General features: G+C 33.9%; 1 protein-coding gene across 1 annotated transcript in view; it reads left to right on the forward strand.

The window, feature by feature from the left end:
• Positions 1–22,500, forward strand: part of LOC136851942 (Ig-like and fibronectin type-III domain-containing protein 2) — a 485,632-nt gene that overhangs the window by 417,259 nt on the left and 45,873 nt on the right. The window contains 3 exon segments of the mRNA XM_067126307.1: positions 5,063–5,269; positions 7,432–7,464; positions 20,780–20,890. Of these exon segments, the coding sequence (XP_066982408.1) occupies positions 5,063–5,269; positions 7,432–7,464; positions 20,780–20,890 (351 nt within the window).

Consider the following 22,500-nt stretch of genomic DNA (forward strand, 5'->3'; position numbering starts at 1 on the left):
ATGCGCCGAAGTTTCTTCCGCGCAATCGAGTTTTCTGTACACCGTATAATCAAGGCCACCGAAAATAGATCTATCTTTCGGTGGTCTCGGTATAATGCTGTATGACCCTCGGTCCATGAAACTTTCACCACGACCCAGTGGTGACCTGTCCTATATCGTTGCCAGATGCACGATTATGGCTACGTTTAACCTTAAATAAAATAAAACCTACTGAGACTAGAGGGCGACAATTTGGTATGCTTGATGATTGGAGGGTGGATGATCAACATACCAAATTGCAGCCCTCTAGCCTCAGTAGTTTTTAAGATCTGAGGCCGGACGGACAGACAAAGCCGGCACAATAATTTTCTTTTCAGAAAAAAACTAAAAATTAAAATCCCGGAAACTTAAATGTGAATCCACTGAAGAAAAGACTCTTTGAAAATCGAGACAAAAATATCCCGTCTAAATTTTTCAATCTTTTCATCTTGGCGAACGTTTTCAAATATAAGCAGAATACTTGAATAGAAAATTTTTTTTTCGAAAATCGAACGTGGAAGACAAAATAAAATGTTAGTCTTTCAATATCAAAAGAGGGGCGTCTCTCTCTCTCTCTCTCTCTCTCTCTCAATCTTCCTCTTAAACATACGAGCGAGAGTGCCCCTGTGAATTCACGTGATAGTTTCTCTCTCTCTCTCTCTCTCTTCTTCTTCTTCTTCTTCTTCTTCTTCTTCTTCTTCTTCTTCTTCTTCTTCTTCTTCTTCTTCAACGCGTGAGAGAGTAGGTCTCAATGAATTCAGGTGATAGATTTTTTTTTATAGCGAGAGAACACATCCCATTTCCATTCTAGAAAGAAAGCCTAAGGGATATTGAAATAAGCCTATTGCCAAGTATCCGCGTGTTGTACCCGAGAATAGCTTTGAAAGAGAATTATAAGAGATAAGGGAGATAGAGGAATGGAGAATGTGATGTTTGTGTATTTCCGTTAACCAGTAATTGAATGTCTTTTAGTTTTCTGCAAAAGAAAACTCTTGAGATAGCTTTGACTCTGTCCGTCCGCACTTTTTTCTGTCCGCCCTCAGATCTTAAAAACCACTGAGGCTAGAGGGCTGCAAATTGGTATGTTGATGATTCCCCCTCCAATCATCAAATGAACCAAATTGCAGCCCTCTAGCCCCAGTGGTTTTTATTTTATCTAAGGATAAAGATAGCCATAATCGTGCATCTGGCAACCATATAGGCCAGGCCACCACTGGGCCGTGGTTAAAGTTTCATGGCCCGCGGCTCATAAAGCATTACAGCGAGACCACCGAAAGATATATCAATTTTCGGTGGCCTTGATCATACGATGTACAAAAAACTCGATTGCGCCAAAGAAGCATCGGCGCATTTTTTACTTGTTTTCACATGCATGGAATCTCAAGCTTTGGTTGACATGTGACGTATGCATGTTTGATATTCCCCTCTGGGTTGAATACATTTCCGATTAGATCTAAACTGCCTCCTCCCAGTATCGTATGAAAGGATTTATGCCACAGTTTGTCTTGGTCAAGGGTAAATTGATAGGATAAATTGTTAGCTAGGTTCGTGAAAGACCCTCATCTCGACCAGGCCTATTCCCTTTTGAAAGGATTTATTTTATTTTTTTTTTTGTTCCGTTCAGACTTTTCTTTTGTACTCGGCCAAAATAGTTCAGTGTTTTTGTTTCTGAGAAAGGGAGATTTTCTTTGAGTTCAGGGATGTATATTGGATTTTGGCTATATTTGAAAACGTTGGAATTGAATATCGAGGCTGTGTAAACACTTTCACAAAGTTTTACATATATACTTTTCCTTTTATTTAAACAAAAGATCCACAAGAGCATGTCCGTAGAGGTGGGTGTTTATTTAGTAAACTCGTCGTTTAATTTATTGGAAAATAGACAGGGAGATACGGCGTATTCCGCTTTACTTGTACAGGCAACAGAAAGACCTGACAGCTATGAATCAGTTTTTGTTTATAAAATTGCTTTCCACTTCAGTGGAAGAAAAAGACACGCACTCACGTCAGATGTCCGTGAAAAGCATTTACATATTATTTATTTTGTTGACATTATTCCCGCGTGTCTTTTATCAATGCTGTTATGTTTCTGACAACAAATGGAGAACGGGCCAGACATGCTTATTTTTTTTTCAGCCACTAAATCCCACCAGTACTATTTATAATAACCGCTTGGCTTTCTTGGGAATCACTTTTTTTCCCTATAAAAGAGTCAATTGACGATGCTCCTTAAATATATGGGGCTATTATTTTATCTATTCTGATTGTTATCTTTTCGCAGATCTTTCGCAAATTTTGTAATCTGTAGTCCCCGTCGTTTTTCCATTTACCTATATGTCTATATTGCCATTTCTCGATATATTTGTATGTAAATATATGCTCATGCAATTAGATGGTATTCGTCCATTCAAATTTTTCTGTTAATTATCTTTATCATGTTATGGTAACGTAAATTTTTTTATTAATAGTGCGCTTTAGTCTTAGTTATTTTGTTGTTGACTGACATTAATTGGAGTAATTTTACTTAGCTTTTATCGCATTTTGATCCTTATTTATTCTTTCCTCTCTCCCAGAGCAGAGATTGTTTCAGCGATCAAGTCCGCACTGAGCATCGTGTATATTCCTATTTGTATTTCAAGTTATTATTGTTGTGACCACAGTAATTTATTTCTTTCCCTGATTATTTCGTTAGTCAGCTTCGTGTGTATATATATATGTATATTATATATATTCTTATTTCAGATTTTCAACCGTAACAATACATTTACAGTATCAACATCATACTTAATTACACATGCATACAGGTTCAAAACCTACAGTATATAATATCACTGGTGTTGTGGAAAGATAGTTAAACTGGGCGCGCCATTCCCGTAGAGTACAACGTCCCTCATCTCCCTTGCAATGCATTAGACTGTTCAAGCGCAACTACCGTCATATACCATTCACCACTATCGACCGTTCACATACAGATACTGTTTCCCTTTCCTGCTATCGGTATCAGCTCTTTATTGCGTTGAAAGTGAACACTGGTGTCAACATACACGTCTCTGTACCATAACTAAAAAGGAATAGGTTAGAGTCCTGGCCAGGGTAGATGTTCTTAAGAACCATGATTCCCATTGGGTATATGTTACTCCCAAAGTTGAGTGAATAAGATATTAATGGGCTTGGTGGCTATATATATATATATATATATATATATATATATATATATATATATATATATATATATATATATATATATATATATATATATATATATATATATTCATACATATATATACATATATATACAGTATATATTCATACATACATATATACATATACGTACATACATACATATGTATGTGTGTGTGTTTATGAAAATATTGCATTTATCCCGTGTTGATTATATATATTTTTCAACAAATACATCATCTTTAGGGCCATATGAATTCCTTTTATTTTCAATATTTCTTGTAAAGCGTCAACAAACTTTTTCCCTTAAATATCTATATGTATTTTTCGCAGTCTTCAATCGGATAAACCATCACCTACCACAACAGTCCTAAACTAAATTTCGTTCATTTTTTTTTTTTCACTGTAAATTTTCGAAAATTGTTTCCCGTTACCTCTGGTTTTAGGAAATTTCGTTTTGTTGCGGTGCTCTCAATGTTTTCAAGTTTTTCTATTGTTGTGTTCTGGTTACCAATATTTTTTTTTAAAGAGCGGAAGAGACTGTTTTGCTACGAAAAACAAACCCATTTCTCTTTTGTCGTGGTTCCTGGCTTTTCTTTTAATCTTTTAATCTTTGAATTTATATTTTTTTTCGTTTGGTGACATTTTTCACATTTTAGTTTGTCAAGTTTTCTTAGCATTTGCGTTATCCGAGTGGAATCGATCTTTGTAATAAATAAAATCTCTGAATCGTTCTGTTTAAAGAATGGTGTCTTTCATTTTGATGTGTCTGTTGTATTCATATTTTTTTTACATTTCTATTTTGACTTAAGTCACAATAAAAAGCCGGCGGTTGGTTACGGTGATATTGATAGGCAGTTGAATTTACAGGATTTGTTTTTGCAAAGCTTCCACAAAGAGTTTTCTTAATTATTTGCTTTTCTTAGCTGTGTTGTTATTACTTATATTAGTAGATCTTTAATTGAGAATGCTACTACTAATACTACTACTACTACTACTGTATGCACATACGCACGCTGCAATATTATATATATATATATATATATATATATATATATATATATATATATATATATATACATATATATATATATAATATACATACATTCATATAAATATAAAATGCATGTGTGTTTATGTGTGTGTGCACGCACGCGTGTACGTGTGCGTATGCACACGCCGAGGAAAAGCTTCCTCTCATAAAGTGATGATGAACGTAATAAACGATATCAGAATCGTAAAGTGAATCCGTTTCGCTTTTATCCTGACTTTTGATGATCAGTTGTAACTTTATGGTTTTTCTTTACTACTCTCGCAATAAGCCGTTTGAGTGCATTAATATTCCTTTCAACTGGAGACAGAGAGAGAGAGAGAGAGAGAGAGAGAGCAGAGGTTTTATATATAGTTCTGTTATAATAATATATCAATAAACGTTAACCTAAAATCAGTCATCAAAAAGAGGGCAAAACTCCCCAAAAATATTGTATTCAAATTGAAATTTTTTTTGAAACTTTTTATATATTTCATTTATTTTCCTTTTCTTAATGATTTTTTAAATTGACTTTTGACAGAAATCTTGAAGAGAGAGAGAGAGAGAGAGAGAGAGCATCGCTTGTAGTTCATATTTCTATCAAGTTTGATTGAAAATAACAAATATCATATTTCTGTACTCTCTCTCTCTCTCTCTCTCTCTCTCTCTCTCTCTCTCTCTCTCTCTCTCTCTCTCTCTCTCTCTCTCTCTCTCTCGTCCCTTCTCATCGACCACTACAAAATAATATTATCCTGTCCTTTAGAAAGAACCAGATTCCTAAACAAAAACTACAAGAAGACACCTTTCTAAAACCACCCGTCTTCTTCTTCCCAGGAGATGGCGACGCGAGGCCTTACATCCGGAACACGGCGAACGCCCCCCGGGAGTTCTTCGAAGGCGATGACATGCTGCTGACGTGCGTCGTCAGCAACCTGAGGAACCACTCCGTTGCGTGGATTAACAACGAGAGAAAGTCTCTCCTGACGGTGGGTGATCGCGCGATTACCCCCGACGAGAGAGTCTCCATCCTGCACGACAAAGGTAAGCCATCCCCAGAGAGAGAGAGAGAGAGAGAGAGAGAGAGAGAGAGAGAGGGAGGTTGTTCAGACGCAGAGGATACAGGTAGGTCATCGAGATGTGATTGTGGGCAGTGCCATGCATTTGCGTGTATGTATTGAAATTTATTATGTTCTGTTTTTGTTTGTTGCTTTTTGAAATTTATCTAAAGCAGAAGTTATTCATCAAGTTTTAAATACTCTGTCCCCGGCAGGAAAACCTTCTCCTCGACAGTAATAAGTTCTGTGGGTGTCAGGGATAACGATGAACATTTCTCAGCAGAGGCTGCAGTTATCTTGCATTCATCTCAAGTAATTTACTAGCATGTTGATACCCTCTCTACCACCTCCTCCTCCTCCTCCTCCTCCTCCTCCTCCTCATAATCGTTCCCCACACCTCAACTTCCTGTCTTATAATCTAATTCCCTCTCACCTTGCTGTCATTCCCAATCACATTCATAGCTTTTTTCTTCCCCCCCATAATCTCATCTCTTCATACTTAATTATTAATCCTCAACCCCTCTATTATTGTACCTGAGCTCCTTCCCTTATTCCTCATTACAATTCCACCCAAGAACTTTTCCACCTCTCAGGGTCACCCACCCACCTCCTCCCTGTCATTCCTACTCCGGTTTCTAATTCCCACCTTCTCCTAATCCCAGTCCCTAATAAGTAGGGAATTGCCAGCTCTCTGGTTCCTTTATTATCCCCCGCTCCTGCTGTGGCGGTGCACTCTGTTTCCAGAGCTGTGTTTGTGCCATTAAGTGACTGGCACTATCGGTAACTGTGCCTACAATGGACCTGCTTGATGTCATGATCACATAAGCATCTGGGGAGAGAGAGAGAGAGAGAGAGAGAGAGAGAGAGAGAGAGAGAGAGAGAGAGAGAGAGAGCAGCCATTCATAAACTATTCGTGAGAGGGAAATGGACTGATGTGCTATATAAGGAAAATGACAAAAATAATGTATGTATGAATTTATGAAATGTTTGGGAATAATATGGAAATGGATAGAAGCATGTGGATAAATGTGTAGAAGCATGTGGATAAATGTGTAGAAGCATGTGGATAAATGTCTCGTTGAAAACGAGAGAGAGAGAGAGAGAGAGAGGATATTTTGGTCGTTCTGAAAACCTAGTTCTTTAAAAGAAATAAAAATTCTGATTCATATATATTTGGTGCCATACTGATAGAAATGAGTTGAAACGCTAGAACTGGGATAAATCATTCAGGTGTTGCGCTCGTCAGCGCAGGAATGAGAATGTCTTATAAATATATGAAGTACACAGGTAAGTGGTGTTTCTGAAGTGCAAAATGTCTTGAAAAGCAGTGGGTAATTCGGTGCCAATATTGTGGGTAAAAATGTGGTTAAACTGTACTATCAGCGCTTGCCCTATGAGCAGAGGCCCAGGGAGACTGTAATAATTGATGCTCTCGACCAGATCAAGATAAATGGAACTTTATGATATCAAGTGAACAACAGACAGGTTTGTACTGGTGGTGTGGGAATAATCCCTTTTTTATATTGTAATCTAACCATAACTCACCTTATTTTGTCATTGTTATTTTGTAATTCACTGTGTTGTGTGAAAAGGTAAGTTTATAATACTGTAAACTTTTATTTTAACAACAGTTATATAGTCAGAAAGCTTTAGACAATATCTGCTTTTGTTGTGTTCTCTTTTGTTGTGTTCTCTTTTGTTTAGCGTCAGTGGTAAGTGAGAGTCAGTTATGATTGTCATTTGTCCCAGACATGTTACTTACTGATTGTGCTTCTTAAGCATTGCTATATTTTTCCATAGCTGATTGAGATCTTTAGGCTAAGTTACGTCAGTCTTGCCATTGTTCATCTTTCACCCATTCTTTTCTTATGTGTCACTTTTTCTTGATTTGCTTAAGTGCCTCTGAATTGTTTTCTTGATCCTCGCTTGTCAAACTGATGTGTTCTCCCTTACAGGGTGCTTTAGCTAATCAAAAATGTCTGTTATCTTTTATGTATCTATTGTCTGTGCAATTTTTATTTTATTTTACTTCCTTCTGATGCCGAGAATTAGCCCCCACCAAAGTGTATGTTTCTATGCATTCCGTTGTTCATATTTGACGAGTTTGTCCTGTGTCTTGCCTGATCCTATATTCCCATTTTCTTTCAGCTCCCAGTTACAACTCTAGTATCATCCGGCCAGGCAAGTTAATGCTCACTTCCTCCGTTTTCTATATCCTCACCTCTTCCGTTTTCTTTTTTTTCTCTTCTGAATTTCTTTACCTTAAAGTGGCCCTAACACCTGCTTTTTTCTCTCTTGTATAGACCATTTCAGTTCGCTTGCTACCTTACTGCTGTTCTAACCAAACGCTGCGCTGATGACTAATAAATGCTCCTTCCTTCTTCTTCAGAATCAGAGTAATGGCAGTAGTTTACAGTGAGGTTGATGTGTGGTGTTTTGTAAATTAATGTGTGTACAGTAGTTGTGTAAATATGAAACTGAGGGTAATGTGTAGCATTAGTTAACTTCTAAGCTTTATACATATGTAGATATATACATATATATATATAATATATGAATATATATATTATATTATATAAATAAATTATATTAACCCTTAAGTGCTTTAATTTATAAGTATGTTCATCATACTATTATTTAAAGGGTTTTGTATATACGACTAACGACTTAAAGCTACAACTGACAGTGAAAAACATATTTATAATGTATATATAAAACTGATATTCGTGTATATTATTAGTTAACTCGTAAGTATTTATATATATATATATATATATATATATATATATACATATATATAATTACATACATATACATACATGTAAATTATATTAACTCCTCTTAAGTGCTTTAATTCAAAAGAACTTTCATCATACTATTATTAAAAAATTCTGTAAATATGACTAACGACATAAACTTACACCTGACTGTGAAAAACATTTACATTGTATATATGAAATTATATTGGTGTATATTATTAGTTAACTTCTAAGCATTTATATGTATGTATATTTAATATATATATATATATATATATATATATATATATATATATATATATATATATATATATAATATATATATATATATATATATATATATATATATATATATATATTAAATTTTAAGTGCTTTAATTCATAAGCCTTTTCATCATACTACCATTTTAACACTTGTGTATATACGACTAACGACTTAAAATCACTCCTGACTGTGAAACAACATGTTTATGTTGCATCAGTAACCGGTATTGGAAACTGTTGCCTCCTAAAATTCATTTTTTTCCAGACCTGTAAAAGAGGCTTAGATCTCTGGAGACCCGCTTGGTGTGGGAAAGCCACACCTCTTTGTAAAAGTTGCTTGGTATTTTTTTTTATGCATTTTTATGTCGGTATTTGGAGGTTGGGGGTTTCGTTTACATAACAATGGGTGTTTAGATCAAGTTCATGTATTGTGTGTGTGTGTGTATATATATATATATATATATATATATATATATATATATATATATATATATATATATATATATATACATACATATATATATATATGTCTGTATATACAATATGTATGTGTGGATGGGTATGTGTATGTTGCATATATGTATTATATATATATATATATATATATATATATATATATATATATATATATATATATACACGAGTATATATATATATATATATATATATATATATATATATATATATATATATACATATATATATGTCTGTATATACAGTATGTATGTGTGGATGGGTATGTGTATGTTGCATACATTTGTATTTATGTATGTTATATATATATATATATATACATATATATATATATATATATATATATATATATATATATATATATAAACTGAATAATAATAATTTCCTTATATTGTTTTGTAGTTTGATATATTTTTGTCTTAAACTACTCCAATTACTGTTATACAGTATCATTTATAAATGTATTTTGTGCATCGGATTTCTATTAACTTGTTAGGAAATTTACTCAGAATGCAATTAAAGATTTCAGTCCTGTTCTGGAGCATAGTTTCTGAAATGCAGGCTTCTTTCCATTTCTTCAACCTTTAATGGAAAATACTTTGCTTGAGTTGCCCATGTTGTTGTGGCAGTGATAGAACAACAGAATTGAGCCACAGTTGTTGTTAAGCCTTTCTCTATCAGCCCCCATAAAGCTTTCCTCTAATGTAATTCAGCCCCTTTTTTGTTTAGCTTTTCGTTATTTCCACTCATGGGAATGACTATTGACATAATATAAATTCAGTAGTTAATGTGAAAGTTTTATCATTGGTCTTCTTTCTGTTTTGGTCTCTCAAAGAAATAAATGTACTTTATAGTTATTCTGGACATTTTAATTGAGAATTTTCGTCACTCAGCGTCTCACTAATCGCCAAGATTTTCATATTTGCAGTTCGTAGGCCATTCGCCATTTTTTATACATATTTATTTTCATCTAAACAGCCAAATTTTAATTGTGTCATTGTTTGGGACCTCCCCAATCGTTGCAATTTATTTCGAAAATTTACCCCGTTGGTGGTTTGCGAGGTGCACTGTAGGCATTACTAAAGGATGCTCACAGCGTCCCTTCGGCCCCTATCTGCGTCCACTTTTTACCCTTTTATTCTACCTCCATTCCCGCTCCCTTTCTTCAGTCCTGCTGTCCAACCACTCCTACTCGGATGGCTGAAAGAGCTCCAGTGCTCGGCTTGACGACCCAGATTCACAAATCACAGGTCTTTTCGAAAATTAGCACCACTGTTACAACCTCATGATTAGGAATCGCTGATCGGTGATCTGACATAGCTGGCGTGACTCCTTTTAACCCGAGATGTTATTTTTAACTTGGCGCCAGTTTTGTTTTTATGCAATTATTCCACACTCTGCTGGCCGCGAGTTCGAATCTCCGACCGGCCAATGAAGAATAAGAGGAGTTTCTTTCTAGTGACAGAAATTCATTTCTCGCTATAATGTGGTTCGGATTCCACAATAAGCTGTAGGTCCCGTTGCGAGGTGACCAGTTGGTTCTTAGCCACGTAAAATAAATCTAATCCTTCGGGGCCAGCCCTAGGAGAGCTGTTAATCAGCTCAGTGGTCTGGTTAAACTAAGGTATAGTTACTGTAACGCGAAGGAAATCCATGTCTGTGGTATGATCATGAATTGACATTGTAAGAGAATATTCTATTTAAGATTTTATGTATATGTATATATATATATATATATATATATATATATAGATATATATATATATATATATATATATATATATATATATATATATATATATATATATATACTGTATATATATATATATATATATATATATATATACATACATATACATATATGTATATGTATATACTATATATATATATATGTATATATATATATATATATATATATATATATATATATATATATATATATCATTCCCTTTTAACAGGACTTCATTATTCACCCTGCCATGCTGTTCATTACTTGTATATCTCCCTCTCAGCCCGAAATGTATATTCATACCTAATTATCTAAAAATATTCAGATGGCATACACTGAAGCCCATGTAATGCTCAGTCCATTGACGTTGCATTGCTCTCGTATTTGATTGATTGAAATCTCCGAATAGTATAAAAGTTTATGCGTTACGATGAATAATAATAATAATAATAATAATAATAATAATAATAATAATAATAATAATAATAATGATTTTCCTCCATGTCTGTAAGGATATTTTCCTTCCTTTGTCGTAAAAGTACAGTGTAGGCAATTTAATCACGCGAGATAATTGAATATTACTCTCCATTTTCTTTGTGTGTGAGAGGAGAGAGAGAGAGAGAGATTTAAAAGTTTCCGTGTTATATGATATCCATAGAAAGCTTAACCCACTTCCCAATTTTCGCTTTGAGACGAAACTCCATTTTCGGGTTCCAGTTGACCGTTAAACTCGTTCTCTTCCTCATATATTTTTACGCATATACCAATCTCTCTCTCGAGAGAGAGAGAGACAGAGAGAGAGATAAAAAGCGCTTATAAATAATCCAGTAGTCAACAGTTATCTACCTTTCCTGGGAAAGGTTAGTTCGATATTTGTCCTGTTTGTTTCTAAATTGATTTTATTTATTTATTTTTATTTTATTTATTTATTTATTTATTTATTTATTTATTTATATACAATCTGTCACGCTTTATTATGCATACGGGATATTGCGTTTTCACCCAAATTAAATTGTTCGACTATCTAATTAACTTTTTCCTAAGAGGATGGAAAAAGAATTCAGAAGTAATATTTACGAGAAGTTGTAATAACCACAGTACTCTCCTTATTTCTCGATTTCTTCACATTTTGCATACGCTTGTCACTGCGAAGCCTGATATCCAAATGAAGAACCAAATGAAGAAATTCTGACGTCCAGGGCACGACTCGAACCCGTATCTGAAATATCAGAACGAGGTAATGTTATCCACCTGACTATCTGGATCTTAGGCTCCCCAGTGGCAAGCGTATCCAAAATATGAAGAAATCGAGAAGTTAAGAGGGCATTGTGGTTATTGCAGTTACACAAGCATCTGGCTAAAAGTGACCAGTAAATTCTAAATATATATTTTCGTTTAAAGATTCGGGCCGACCAGTCATAGGTTAAGAATAGGTTAATAAAAACTTCAGCCTCTTGGGGTCACTGTTTTCGAATGAACAGATTTTGTTAAACTCAAAAGTGGATGAATAATGCAACTGTAAGGAGTGATTATGGGCAGGTTAAAAATATTTATCCACACGTCATTTTGGTAACCACGATTGTTACAGTCAGACATACAGACATAGATTTTAAAAACGACCTTCTATCTCTCAGGAATTATACAATTCGATTGTGATGATTATGGCAATGATAGCGTTGGTTGTTCATTCATAGACATTAAGTTAATGCGTTCACTTACCGTATTGCACATTATGTTTGCTGTTGCTTTCAAGTGCAGATGTGTGTGTGACATACGCTAAGGTATAATTAACTCGTTTCATTAATTCCGCCTAAAATGCTTTGCAAATAATCAAACAGCTTCCCATTTGACCACCAGTTTGTTTTGAAGCAATCAGCTGTGGAATTTTAACGTCATCATGGCTGCAGTGGTCTCGGATAAGTAAATGAACACATTTCTCTCGTTACAGTCTGTACGTCGCTTCATGATTTCCCCGTCTTTATTTTTGTTCTTTCTCGTCGTATCCTAACGTCCATTTCTCTCAGCCTTCATCTTCACTTTCTTGTTTCATTCCCGTCATCTTCGTTTTCATCTTAGCTTTTACCATCATCGTCATCAACATCTTCATCATCCCATTTACATCCCATTAAGTCACAGCTTCCATCCGATTTCGGGGGATTTCCCCTTTGAGGAGATCATTGTACTCTCTCTCTCTCTCTCTCTCTCAAGGTCTTTGGTTTTAAAGTCTTTTATCAGACAATATCTTTCTCCTCTGTTTTGGTTTTTTCCATAGTCTTTTATCAGACAATATAATTTCTCCTCTGTTTTGGTTTTTTTTCACTTAATTTTCCTTTATTTCAAAACCGTACCAATGAGCGGTTATTTTAATTACAAGAATATATGAGCGGTTATTTTAATTGCAAGAATATAGAGTTTGAGCGGTTATTTTCATTACAAGAATATAGAGTTAACTGAATGCTATTTATATTTTTACTTTGTATTCAGTCATTAACGAATTATTTATATTTCGTTTTTTTCAAGATCCTTTATTTATCATTTTTCACATACTCCATTTTTGTTTATCAAATAATTAGTTATCTTTAGTTTTAGCAAGTACATTCTAGAAAGTTCTGTTGCTTAATTTTTTTTTCCAAAGACAAAGATATTTGAATTTTCATTTGCATTCTTTTATTACAATAGTGTTTAGTGACTGTTTATGTAACGTTTTGGTAGCAATGAAAGTAATTTTTAGGCCTTTGCTTAGGTTTCATTATTGAACAGGGCTTGGCATTACTATTTTATAAAGTCAAGTTACTCGAGACGTTCCAGTTAAAATTTGACAGGAAAAAATGCTAGCGTTTTCTGTTTCGTAATCTCAGAGAAATACGAAATACGTGTGTGTGTAAATTTAGATACAAAGTTTTTACAAAATGAAGCATGACTAGTAATGTAATCTTAGGTTTCAGAAACATTTTCAGCGTAATAAATTCAGATACAAAGTTTTTAATAAATAAAGCAGCACCAGTAATATAACTTTAGGTTTCCGATACATTTTCAGTGTAATTTTCCAGTTTCAACGGCGCTCCTTAGATCGCCTGATAATAATTGTAGACTCGGGTTAATTTCGAGCTGCAAAAACTTTGGAAGTTGAAAATTTTAATATTTGCATTCCACAAGAGGTCTCCTCGAAACTCCATTAAGGCAATGCCTAGCTATTGTTTTGAAGTTTTTGTTTCTCCTATAAAAATATATCTAAAATCTTTTAGAGATTCACTAACCGTGTCTCCAGTCTCCAACATCCTGAAGATAATTCCGTCGCCCATTTTCGACGATCCTTAAGTGGATGCCGTTTGGCTCTGATGTTTACGGAAGGATCAAAGTCTAGTTTCGGAGATTCCTCGCGAGTTGGCTATGCCGTTTTGAAGATCACCCAGGCCATTGTCCTTTATCTCTAAGAGATCCTGGTATTTTTACCGGTAGTAAAATGCTACAAATGGTTTAGTACAGAAAGGGAAACTTGTCGGAGGCATCGCTTGTTACTTGGCTTGCGCATGCGCGTAATGGGTTTCGATATTCACGATGAATTATTTGCCATCCTAGTGTTACTGACGGAAATTTTAACTCTTTTAGAGAAAGACTTTCTCATTTTTATCGATTCCCAGAGCTCAAAGCTACAAATCCTTAAGGAATTTTAATACCAAATATCCACTGGTAATGAAAAGCCCGGAATGTATATTTTTATGAGGCGTTATTTTGAGGAAATGAATTTCTTTTGGATATCAGCACTCGTCGATGTCCAAGGAAAGGAGAAAGCTGGTCTGTTGTCTATAAATATAGGAGCACATATGATGATAAGGGTTTCCTGACCAGTTGGACTTAAAGTTGTAGCACTTGAAAGGTCTTGAAAACTCGCATCACTTCAGAGTGCCCAGATGAAGAGGTAATTACCGTCTTTCCATGTTTCTAGAAGATGATGATGTATTTCAAACTAAATGTAGTTTCGTGTAGGAGACGGATTTCTTGAAATACATGTTAATGTTAGGTTTTTATCAGTGAAGATAAATCGTTCCTTGGGTGCAAGGTGTGTTGTGGTTATCAAGCATAAATGGATGATGTGAATTTTTAATGTTTCAGGAATGGTTTTTACCTTCGATTATTATCACCCTGCTTAGATAACTATATTTTTGACACCAGTATATATATATATATATATATATATATATATATATATATATATATATATATATATATATATATATATACACACATATATATAATATATATATATATATATATATATATATATATATATATATATATATATATATATATATATATATATATTCGAAGGAGGCATCTTCTTGAAATACCCACGGAATGAAAGAATAAATCTTTAAAGGAGAAAGCTGAAATGGCTATTGAATGGGATGTAACCTAAGACATGTAGGGAAGGAATTCATAAGACTCTTTTGGGGAGAAAGGACTTCGTTTTATTATTCATTCTCCTTTTTATATTTTTGGGGATATATTTTCTTCTTTACTAAAGGCCAATACATAATAATTTACTGATGTATTTTATGAACACCGATAGTAAGGGCGAGACTTGTATGCTTTAAGGAAAACGATGTTTTATTAAATCTACTTTTTCAATTATAATTTTTTTTAACATCGACACACGAATAATCGATTGATATTTTGTAAAAGTGAAATTCATTTTTGCCTTTTTTTTTCAGTCTGTAAATTTCATTGATGACTTACTACGGTAATCTGGAATTGATATCAAGAAGAAAAGGTATCATTTTTTTCAACATCAACACACGAATAATCGATTGATTTTCTGTAAAAGTGAAATTCATTTTTGCCATTGTTTTTGATCAGTCTGTAAATTTCGTTGATGACTTACTACGGTAATTTGGAATTGATATCAAGAGGAAAAGATATTTGAATGCTTTTATCACAAAAGTGTATCTTCTTGCTTCCTTCTATTTCTTCGAACTCTAAAAAAAGAAAACATCTGAATTTTTTTTCTTAACCCTAAAGGCTTTGCGCTTGCAATTCATTGTAAAGAATTTGCTTGACAGAAAACGATTTGACATCACAGTTGTTGACGATAACTTCTTTCTGTACTGAATAAATATGTGTACGAAGTAAATGAAAAGCTTCACCCTCGAAGTTCCTCTCCTTGTCACAATGTGTCTTCCATTCGTTTGTCTGATGCGAATCAAAATATATAGAAAAAAATTAAGTAAGTAGAGGCACGTATAACTACAGACAGATGATTAAAAGTAAAAGAGAATCACAAGAACACAAATGAAACTACAATAAAAGCCAAGTGTATCATAATTACCGAACTACCGTCAAAAGATATTGCTGAACAAATATAATTTTAGCTGATACTCACATGGTCATTTATAACAGATGTTATAACAACCTGAGTTCTTTTCAACAACATGGCGTTGTGTATGTCCAGGTGACGTCACAGTGTAGCATTATTCCCCGTAGGGGGGTTAGTGCCGTCAGTGCACCTCATGCGGTGCACTGTACGCATTACTTACGGTTCTTTGCAGCGTGCCTTCGGCCCCTAGCTGCAACCACTTTCGTTCCTTTTACTGCACCTCCTTTCATATTATCTTTCTTCCAACTTACTTTCTCCCCTAATAATTGATTCATAGTGCAACTGCGAAGTTCCCCTCCTGTTACACCTTTCAGACCTTTTACTGTCAATTTCCGTTTCAGCGCTGAATGACCTCATAGGTCCCAGTGCTTGGCCCTTGACCTGAGTTCTACATTCAGTCAATTAATCACATTGTATCATTAAATGACATCATTGTTATTCAGCAGGTTCTCTTTTATCCACTGATGTAAGGAGGGGTCTGTGAATGTTCAAATGTGCCTCACATAATCTGTTCCGCATTAGAAAGCTCAGTGGGAACAGAGTAACATCCAATGTAATTAAGAAACTGTACACATTTGGGTGCGCTAATGCAGTTATTCACCGTAATTTTCGACCTTTTGTTGCGGCAGTAATTGCTGGTCATTTTGTAGTCTTCGAAAGAGTTAAATGTGCTTACCTGCAATGTTAAAATATATCCCATTATAAGGGCAGTTAAGCAAATTATTCAAGCAAAGTGCTTGGTGTTTCTGTGTGAGTTTATTTGCAGCAAATGTCGTCTGTCAGTAAATAGGGAATATTTTCGAACGTAAGTTAGCCATATTCACGCTTCAAAATATGGAAAAATTTTCGTTTTAATATTTTGATTAGGGGACTCGGGTTCGTTTCCCGCTACCGGACATCAGAATTTCTTCCTATTTCTTGCACTTGGATCTTAAGGCTTTGTAGTGACAAGCATATCCAAAATAGCGAGAATTCGAGAAAGTTAAGAGGACATTGTGGCTATTACAATTACACACACACACACACACACATGTATATATATATATATATATATATATATATATATATATATATATATATATATATATATATATATATATATATATATATATATATATGCTCTGTACCATATACATGTAAGTGTATGTGCACAAGGTTATATAAACTAAAACACGTTAGGTGCGAAAATTTATGTATGGTGCAAAAATAGACATAGTCCAATTGTTGCAGAAATATTACTCCTTCTCTCTCTCTCTCTCTCTCTCTCTCTCTCTCTCTCTCTCTCTCTCTTTTCGTGATGACCAGAAAAAAGAAACATTTTGTTACTGTGTGTAAAGATAGAACCCTCTCTCTCTCTCTCTCTCTCTCTCTCTCTCTCTCTCTCTCTCTCTCTCTCTCTCTCTCTCTCTCTCTCTGTAAGAAATACTATTAATGGTCGTGGAAAAAGTTGTAACATGAGCATTACAAAAGAAGTTCGAAATGTCAAAGTAATTCTTGGATAACACTGTATGTTGACTGTAAGTGATATAGCTGAATTGAACTTATATAACTTATGCTTTATTCGTCAAAAAAGAGCCGGAGAGGGAATTTTAATCATTGTACCTCATCAGTATAACTCACATGGTCGTATCCATAAGGAAAATTTTCCTTTTTTTAGTTTTCTGTAAAAGAAAACTATTGTGCTGGCTTTGTCTGTCCGTCCGCACTTTTTCCGTCCGCCCTCAGATCTTAAAAACTACAGAGGCTAGAGGGCTGCAAATTTGTATGTTGATCATCCGCCCTCCAATCATCAAACATACCAAATTGCAGCCCCCTAGCCTCAGTATTTTTTTTTTTTTAAGGTTAAAGTTAGCCATAATCGTTCTTCTGGCAACGACGTAGGCTAGGCCACCACCGGGTCGTGGTTATGGTTGCACGGGCCTCGGATTATGCAGCATTATACCGAGACCAACGAAAGATAGATTTATTTTCGGTGGCCTTGATTAAACGCTATATAGAAAACTAAATTGCGCCGAAGATTTTACTTTTTTTTTAAAATGTGTCCATTGTCTAACCTCGAAGTGAGCGTTCTCAATAAGATGGCTTAATTGAATTTATACAACGTATAATTTGTCAAAAAAGAGATAGAGTGGATTTTAATCATACTACTCCTAAATATAAATCACACGCTTAGTAACCATAAGCAAAATAAATTATTTTCCTGAAAAATTGGGTCCATTGTCTATCCTCGAAGTTGGGAAGAGACGATCCAACGACAGGTAATTTTGAAAATCCTTCTCAGACACATATTTCCCTTTTATGGGCTGGCGAGACGTGTCACGACGTGTCGAGTGAAGCCATAAACATGTGTTTGATTTCGAGAATTCTCGAAACTTATGTTCTCAATATTCGCTTTGAGTAAAAGTTTGCAGGGAGAATTGTTATTATTTTTTATTTCTTTTTTGGTCTATCACAGTCATCCTGTTCGACTGGGTGGTTTTTATAGTGTCGGGGGGGTTCCGGGTTGCATCCTGCCTCCTTAGGAGTCCATCACTTTTCTCACTGTGTGCGCTGTTTCTAGTAGCACACTCTTCTGCGTGAGTTCTGGAGTTACTTCGGCATCTAGTTTTCCAAATTCCTTATTATTGTTATTCAAAAGATGAACCCTGTTCAAATGGAACAAGACTACAGGGTACATTGATTTCAAATTCAAGCTTCCAAAGAGTTTTATTATTATTATTATTATTATTATTATTATTATTATTATTATTATTATTATTATTATTATTCAGAAGATGAAACATGATCACATGGAAGAAGCCCACCAAAGGGGCCACTGACTTGAAATTCAAGCTTCCAAAGAACATGGTGTCCATTTGAAAGAAGTAACAGCAGGTAGGCCTAACAGGAAACACAGAAAGAATAGATCGGTTATTAGGAAAGAAAAAATAAATCAAATGAATAAAAAAAAAATAGATAAAAACTTAATTAAATTATCAAAATACGAGGAGGATTGTTTTAGGGTAGCAATGCGTTGCATCAGCGCTTGGACATTTGGAGTCCCAATTGCACAGCGTTCTCAGGGAGACTGTTCGACGACGTGAGGAATAAAGGACCTCTGGAACTGGGAAGTTCGACAGCGACCGAGGTGCATTTATAGCATATTGGCGCTTCTGCTCTTCAGCGAATCTAGCCGCCCTCGGCAAGAAGAGAGGATCAGGGGTCAGTTGTGAATGTGAAGTGTGTTATTGGTCTTAGAACGGTATTGAGGCAAGTTTCATAGTTGTTCTTCGTTGAGCTGCGTTCAAGTTTGGTGAAGGTGATTTTGAGTAAACGAAGGTGATTTCAGAGATGAAAAAAACGGGAGTAAATTAGTAAAGAAGTGAAGTATTCACTTCTTTAATAATTATGTGATTTTAAACGTAAGGCAAAGAATAATGATTGTCATAGATCCCGCAGAAAATAGATACAGACTAAAGTGAATAAATAGAATTTATTTGTGGGCAATTAGATCCTCACCTCTTGAACACTCCAATATATATATATATATATATATATATATATATATATATATATATATATATATATATATATATATATATATATATATATATTATATATATATATATATATATATATATATATATATATATATATATACATATATATATATATATATATATATATATATGTTATATATATATATATATATACATATAATACAATATATACATGTATGTATGTTTGTGTATTTACACACATTAATACATATATGTATGTATTTACGCATTGGCAGCCTGTACTAACGAATAATTTCCATAGTCTCATTCGCATAACTATAAAGCAAACGCTTTTCAAGCTTTAAACGAGTCGACAAAAGCTTAAAAAAAAAAAAGTCCCTGCCTCCATAAACCTAAAACACGATAACACATTTTAGAATACACACCTTTATCATACGTCTGTATAAAGAATGAACTGACCGAAAAATTATTATTATTATTATTATTATTATTATTATTATTATTATTATTATTATTATTCCTTTATTACATTTTTAAAATTTTACATTTTATAAGTTTATTATTATTATTATTATAATATTTTTAAAATTTTACATTTTATAAGTTTATTATTATTATTATTATTATTATTATTATTATTATTATTATTATTATTATTATTATTATTATCATCATCGTAAGCCCACAAGGGCCACTGATTTAAAATTCAAGCTTCCTAAGAATATTAGGGTGTTCATTCGAAAGAAGTAAAAGAACGTAATGGGAATTATTATTATTATTATTATTATTATTATTATTATTATTATTATTATTATTATTATTATTATTATTATTATTATTATTCAAAAGATGATCCCTGTTGACATGGAACAAGCCCACAGGGGCCATTGACTTGAAATTCAAGTCTCCAAAGAATATTATGGTGTTACCTCGAAAGAAGTAACAGAAGGTAATGGGAAATAATATTATTATTATTATTATTATTATTATTATTATTATTATTATTATTATTATTATTATTATTATTATTATTATCGTAAGCCGACGGGGGCCATTGATTTGAAATTCAAGCTTCCAAAGAATGTGGTGTTCATTCGAAAGGAGGTAATGAGAAATATTATTATTATTATTATTATTATTATTATTATTATTATTATTATTATTATTATTATTATTATTATTATTATTCAGACGATGAGTAATATTCATATTGAACAGGCCCACAGGGGCCACTGACTTGAAATTCAAGCTTCCAAAGAGTATGGTGCTCATTCGAAAGAAGTAGCAGAAAGTAATGGGAAATATTATTATTAATTATTATTATTATTATTATTATTATTATTATTATTATTATTATTGTGATTATTATTATTATTATTTTCTCTTCATCCAGCAGGTGGCGACGTCTGGGTCCTCGTTATCAAAAACGTCAAGAAGATAGACAGCGGAGAGTATGTTTGCACCGTCAACTCCAATCCTCCGCTCGATTCCCGTTACATGGTCACAGGTAAATAGATAAAAAAAATAGATAGATAGATAGATAGATAGATGAGAAGTAAATAAATGTATAAATGAATGTATGAATAAATAGATTAACAGATAAATAAATATGTGAATTGATATATAAATAAATGAATGAATGAATAAGTAATTCAGCCAATCAGTCAATTAATCAGCCAATAAATTAATAGAGAAATCGATATATAATCAGTAAGTAAGTTAATCAGTAGATAAATCAATAAATTAATTAGTCAATCAATAAAATCAATCAACCATTCAATTAATAAAGGAATTAATTGTATATATAAATCAATCAGTCAATAAATCAGTACATAAATAAATACATCAGTCAATCAATCAATCAGCCATTCAGTAAATCAATAAATAAATAAGATTTTTAGGGGTAGTAGTGCCGTTTGTGCACTTCACATGGTGCACTGTAGGCATTACCAAAGGGTGTTGTGCTTTCTGGATCTGTTTATCTTGCTGTCCAACCACTCCAACTCCTTCTTTTTAGTATTGGCCGCTGAATGTTGCCTATTAGTTATTAATAGATTATTTTTCTCACTTTCTCCGCTTCTAAATGTCTGCAGGTCTTGTGTCACGTACAGAAATGGATTAAGATGACGCCTTGTCTGTAGTGACATTTTTCCCTCTCGCACCAGCATTTTACAGCATTTTAACAGCACTTCACGACTTTGTTTTCTGTTTAGAAAGGCATCAGGCAGCAACAGGGAACCACACACACAGTAAAAGCCATTTGATCCCGGTTCGTCCTGACATCAATTATCAATTCACGGGTTTGAATTCGAAGTAGCGAATGAAGAGATTATTTGTCCTGTTGGTTGTATATTCAGAGCATAATCCGCCCGTTAAACAAGTTCACCCCCCTCGCCCCACCGCCTACCCTAAATCCGCCTCTCCCCTCCTCCTCCAACCCCGTTGGTGTTCTGATTAAGGGGATTAGAATTGATTAGGGGGGGATTCAGGTTTCATTTTGTGCTGCCTCCCATCCAGCTGACTCCCATTTCGTTCCGGGGGATTTGTGATACTCTCATTGACCATTTAACCCGAAGCTCGCCATTGTAATTAATTTAACCTTTTTCGATACTTCCCTCATTTTAAAGTCTTTTTCATTTTGAGCTCCATCACCAGAATTGTTTCTTTTTTCTCTCTCGATTTTTTGGCATGAGGTTGCTAGACCCCCACCCGCCCCATACCACTGACCAACCGATAATCACCAGACATATATGTCGGTCACCCATCCAAGTTATGACCAGAAACTACGCCGTTCATCGGAAATTAAGTAGTATATACGTGTTAAAAGCATCCTTTAAAGATAAAATAAAGAGCTGCGCGTAGGGAAGAACGATTTATGTGAATTACAATCGGTAATTACAATCAGTAAATAGCTTTCTAGCCCCGTGATGAAGAGAGAGAATACCGAATTATTTAAAATATATTGTTGCGAACATTAAGTATTTAGTGATAATTAAGAGATCACTTAACAAATCGATCTTCTGGGCAAGGGTAATACAACCTCAGGTATACATAATGAGAATTATATCCGTAGAAGTCTTCACTTCAGGTATTGGCGTTCTCACAATTGCTAAGATA

This window comes from Macrobrachium rosenbergii, chromosome 24, assembly GCF_040412425.1.
Source record: "Macrobrachium rosenbergii isolate ZJJX-2024 chromosome 24, ASM4041242v1, whole genome shotgun sequence".
Lineage (NCBI taxonomy): Eukaryota > Metazoa > Arthropoda > Malacostraca > Decapoda > Palaemonidae > Macrobrachium > Macrobrachium rosenbergii.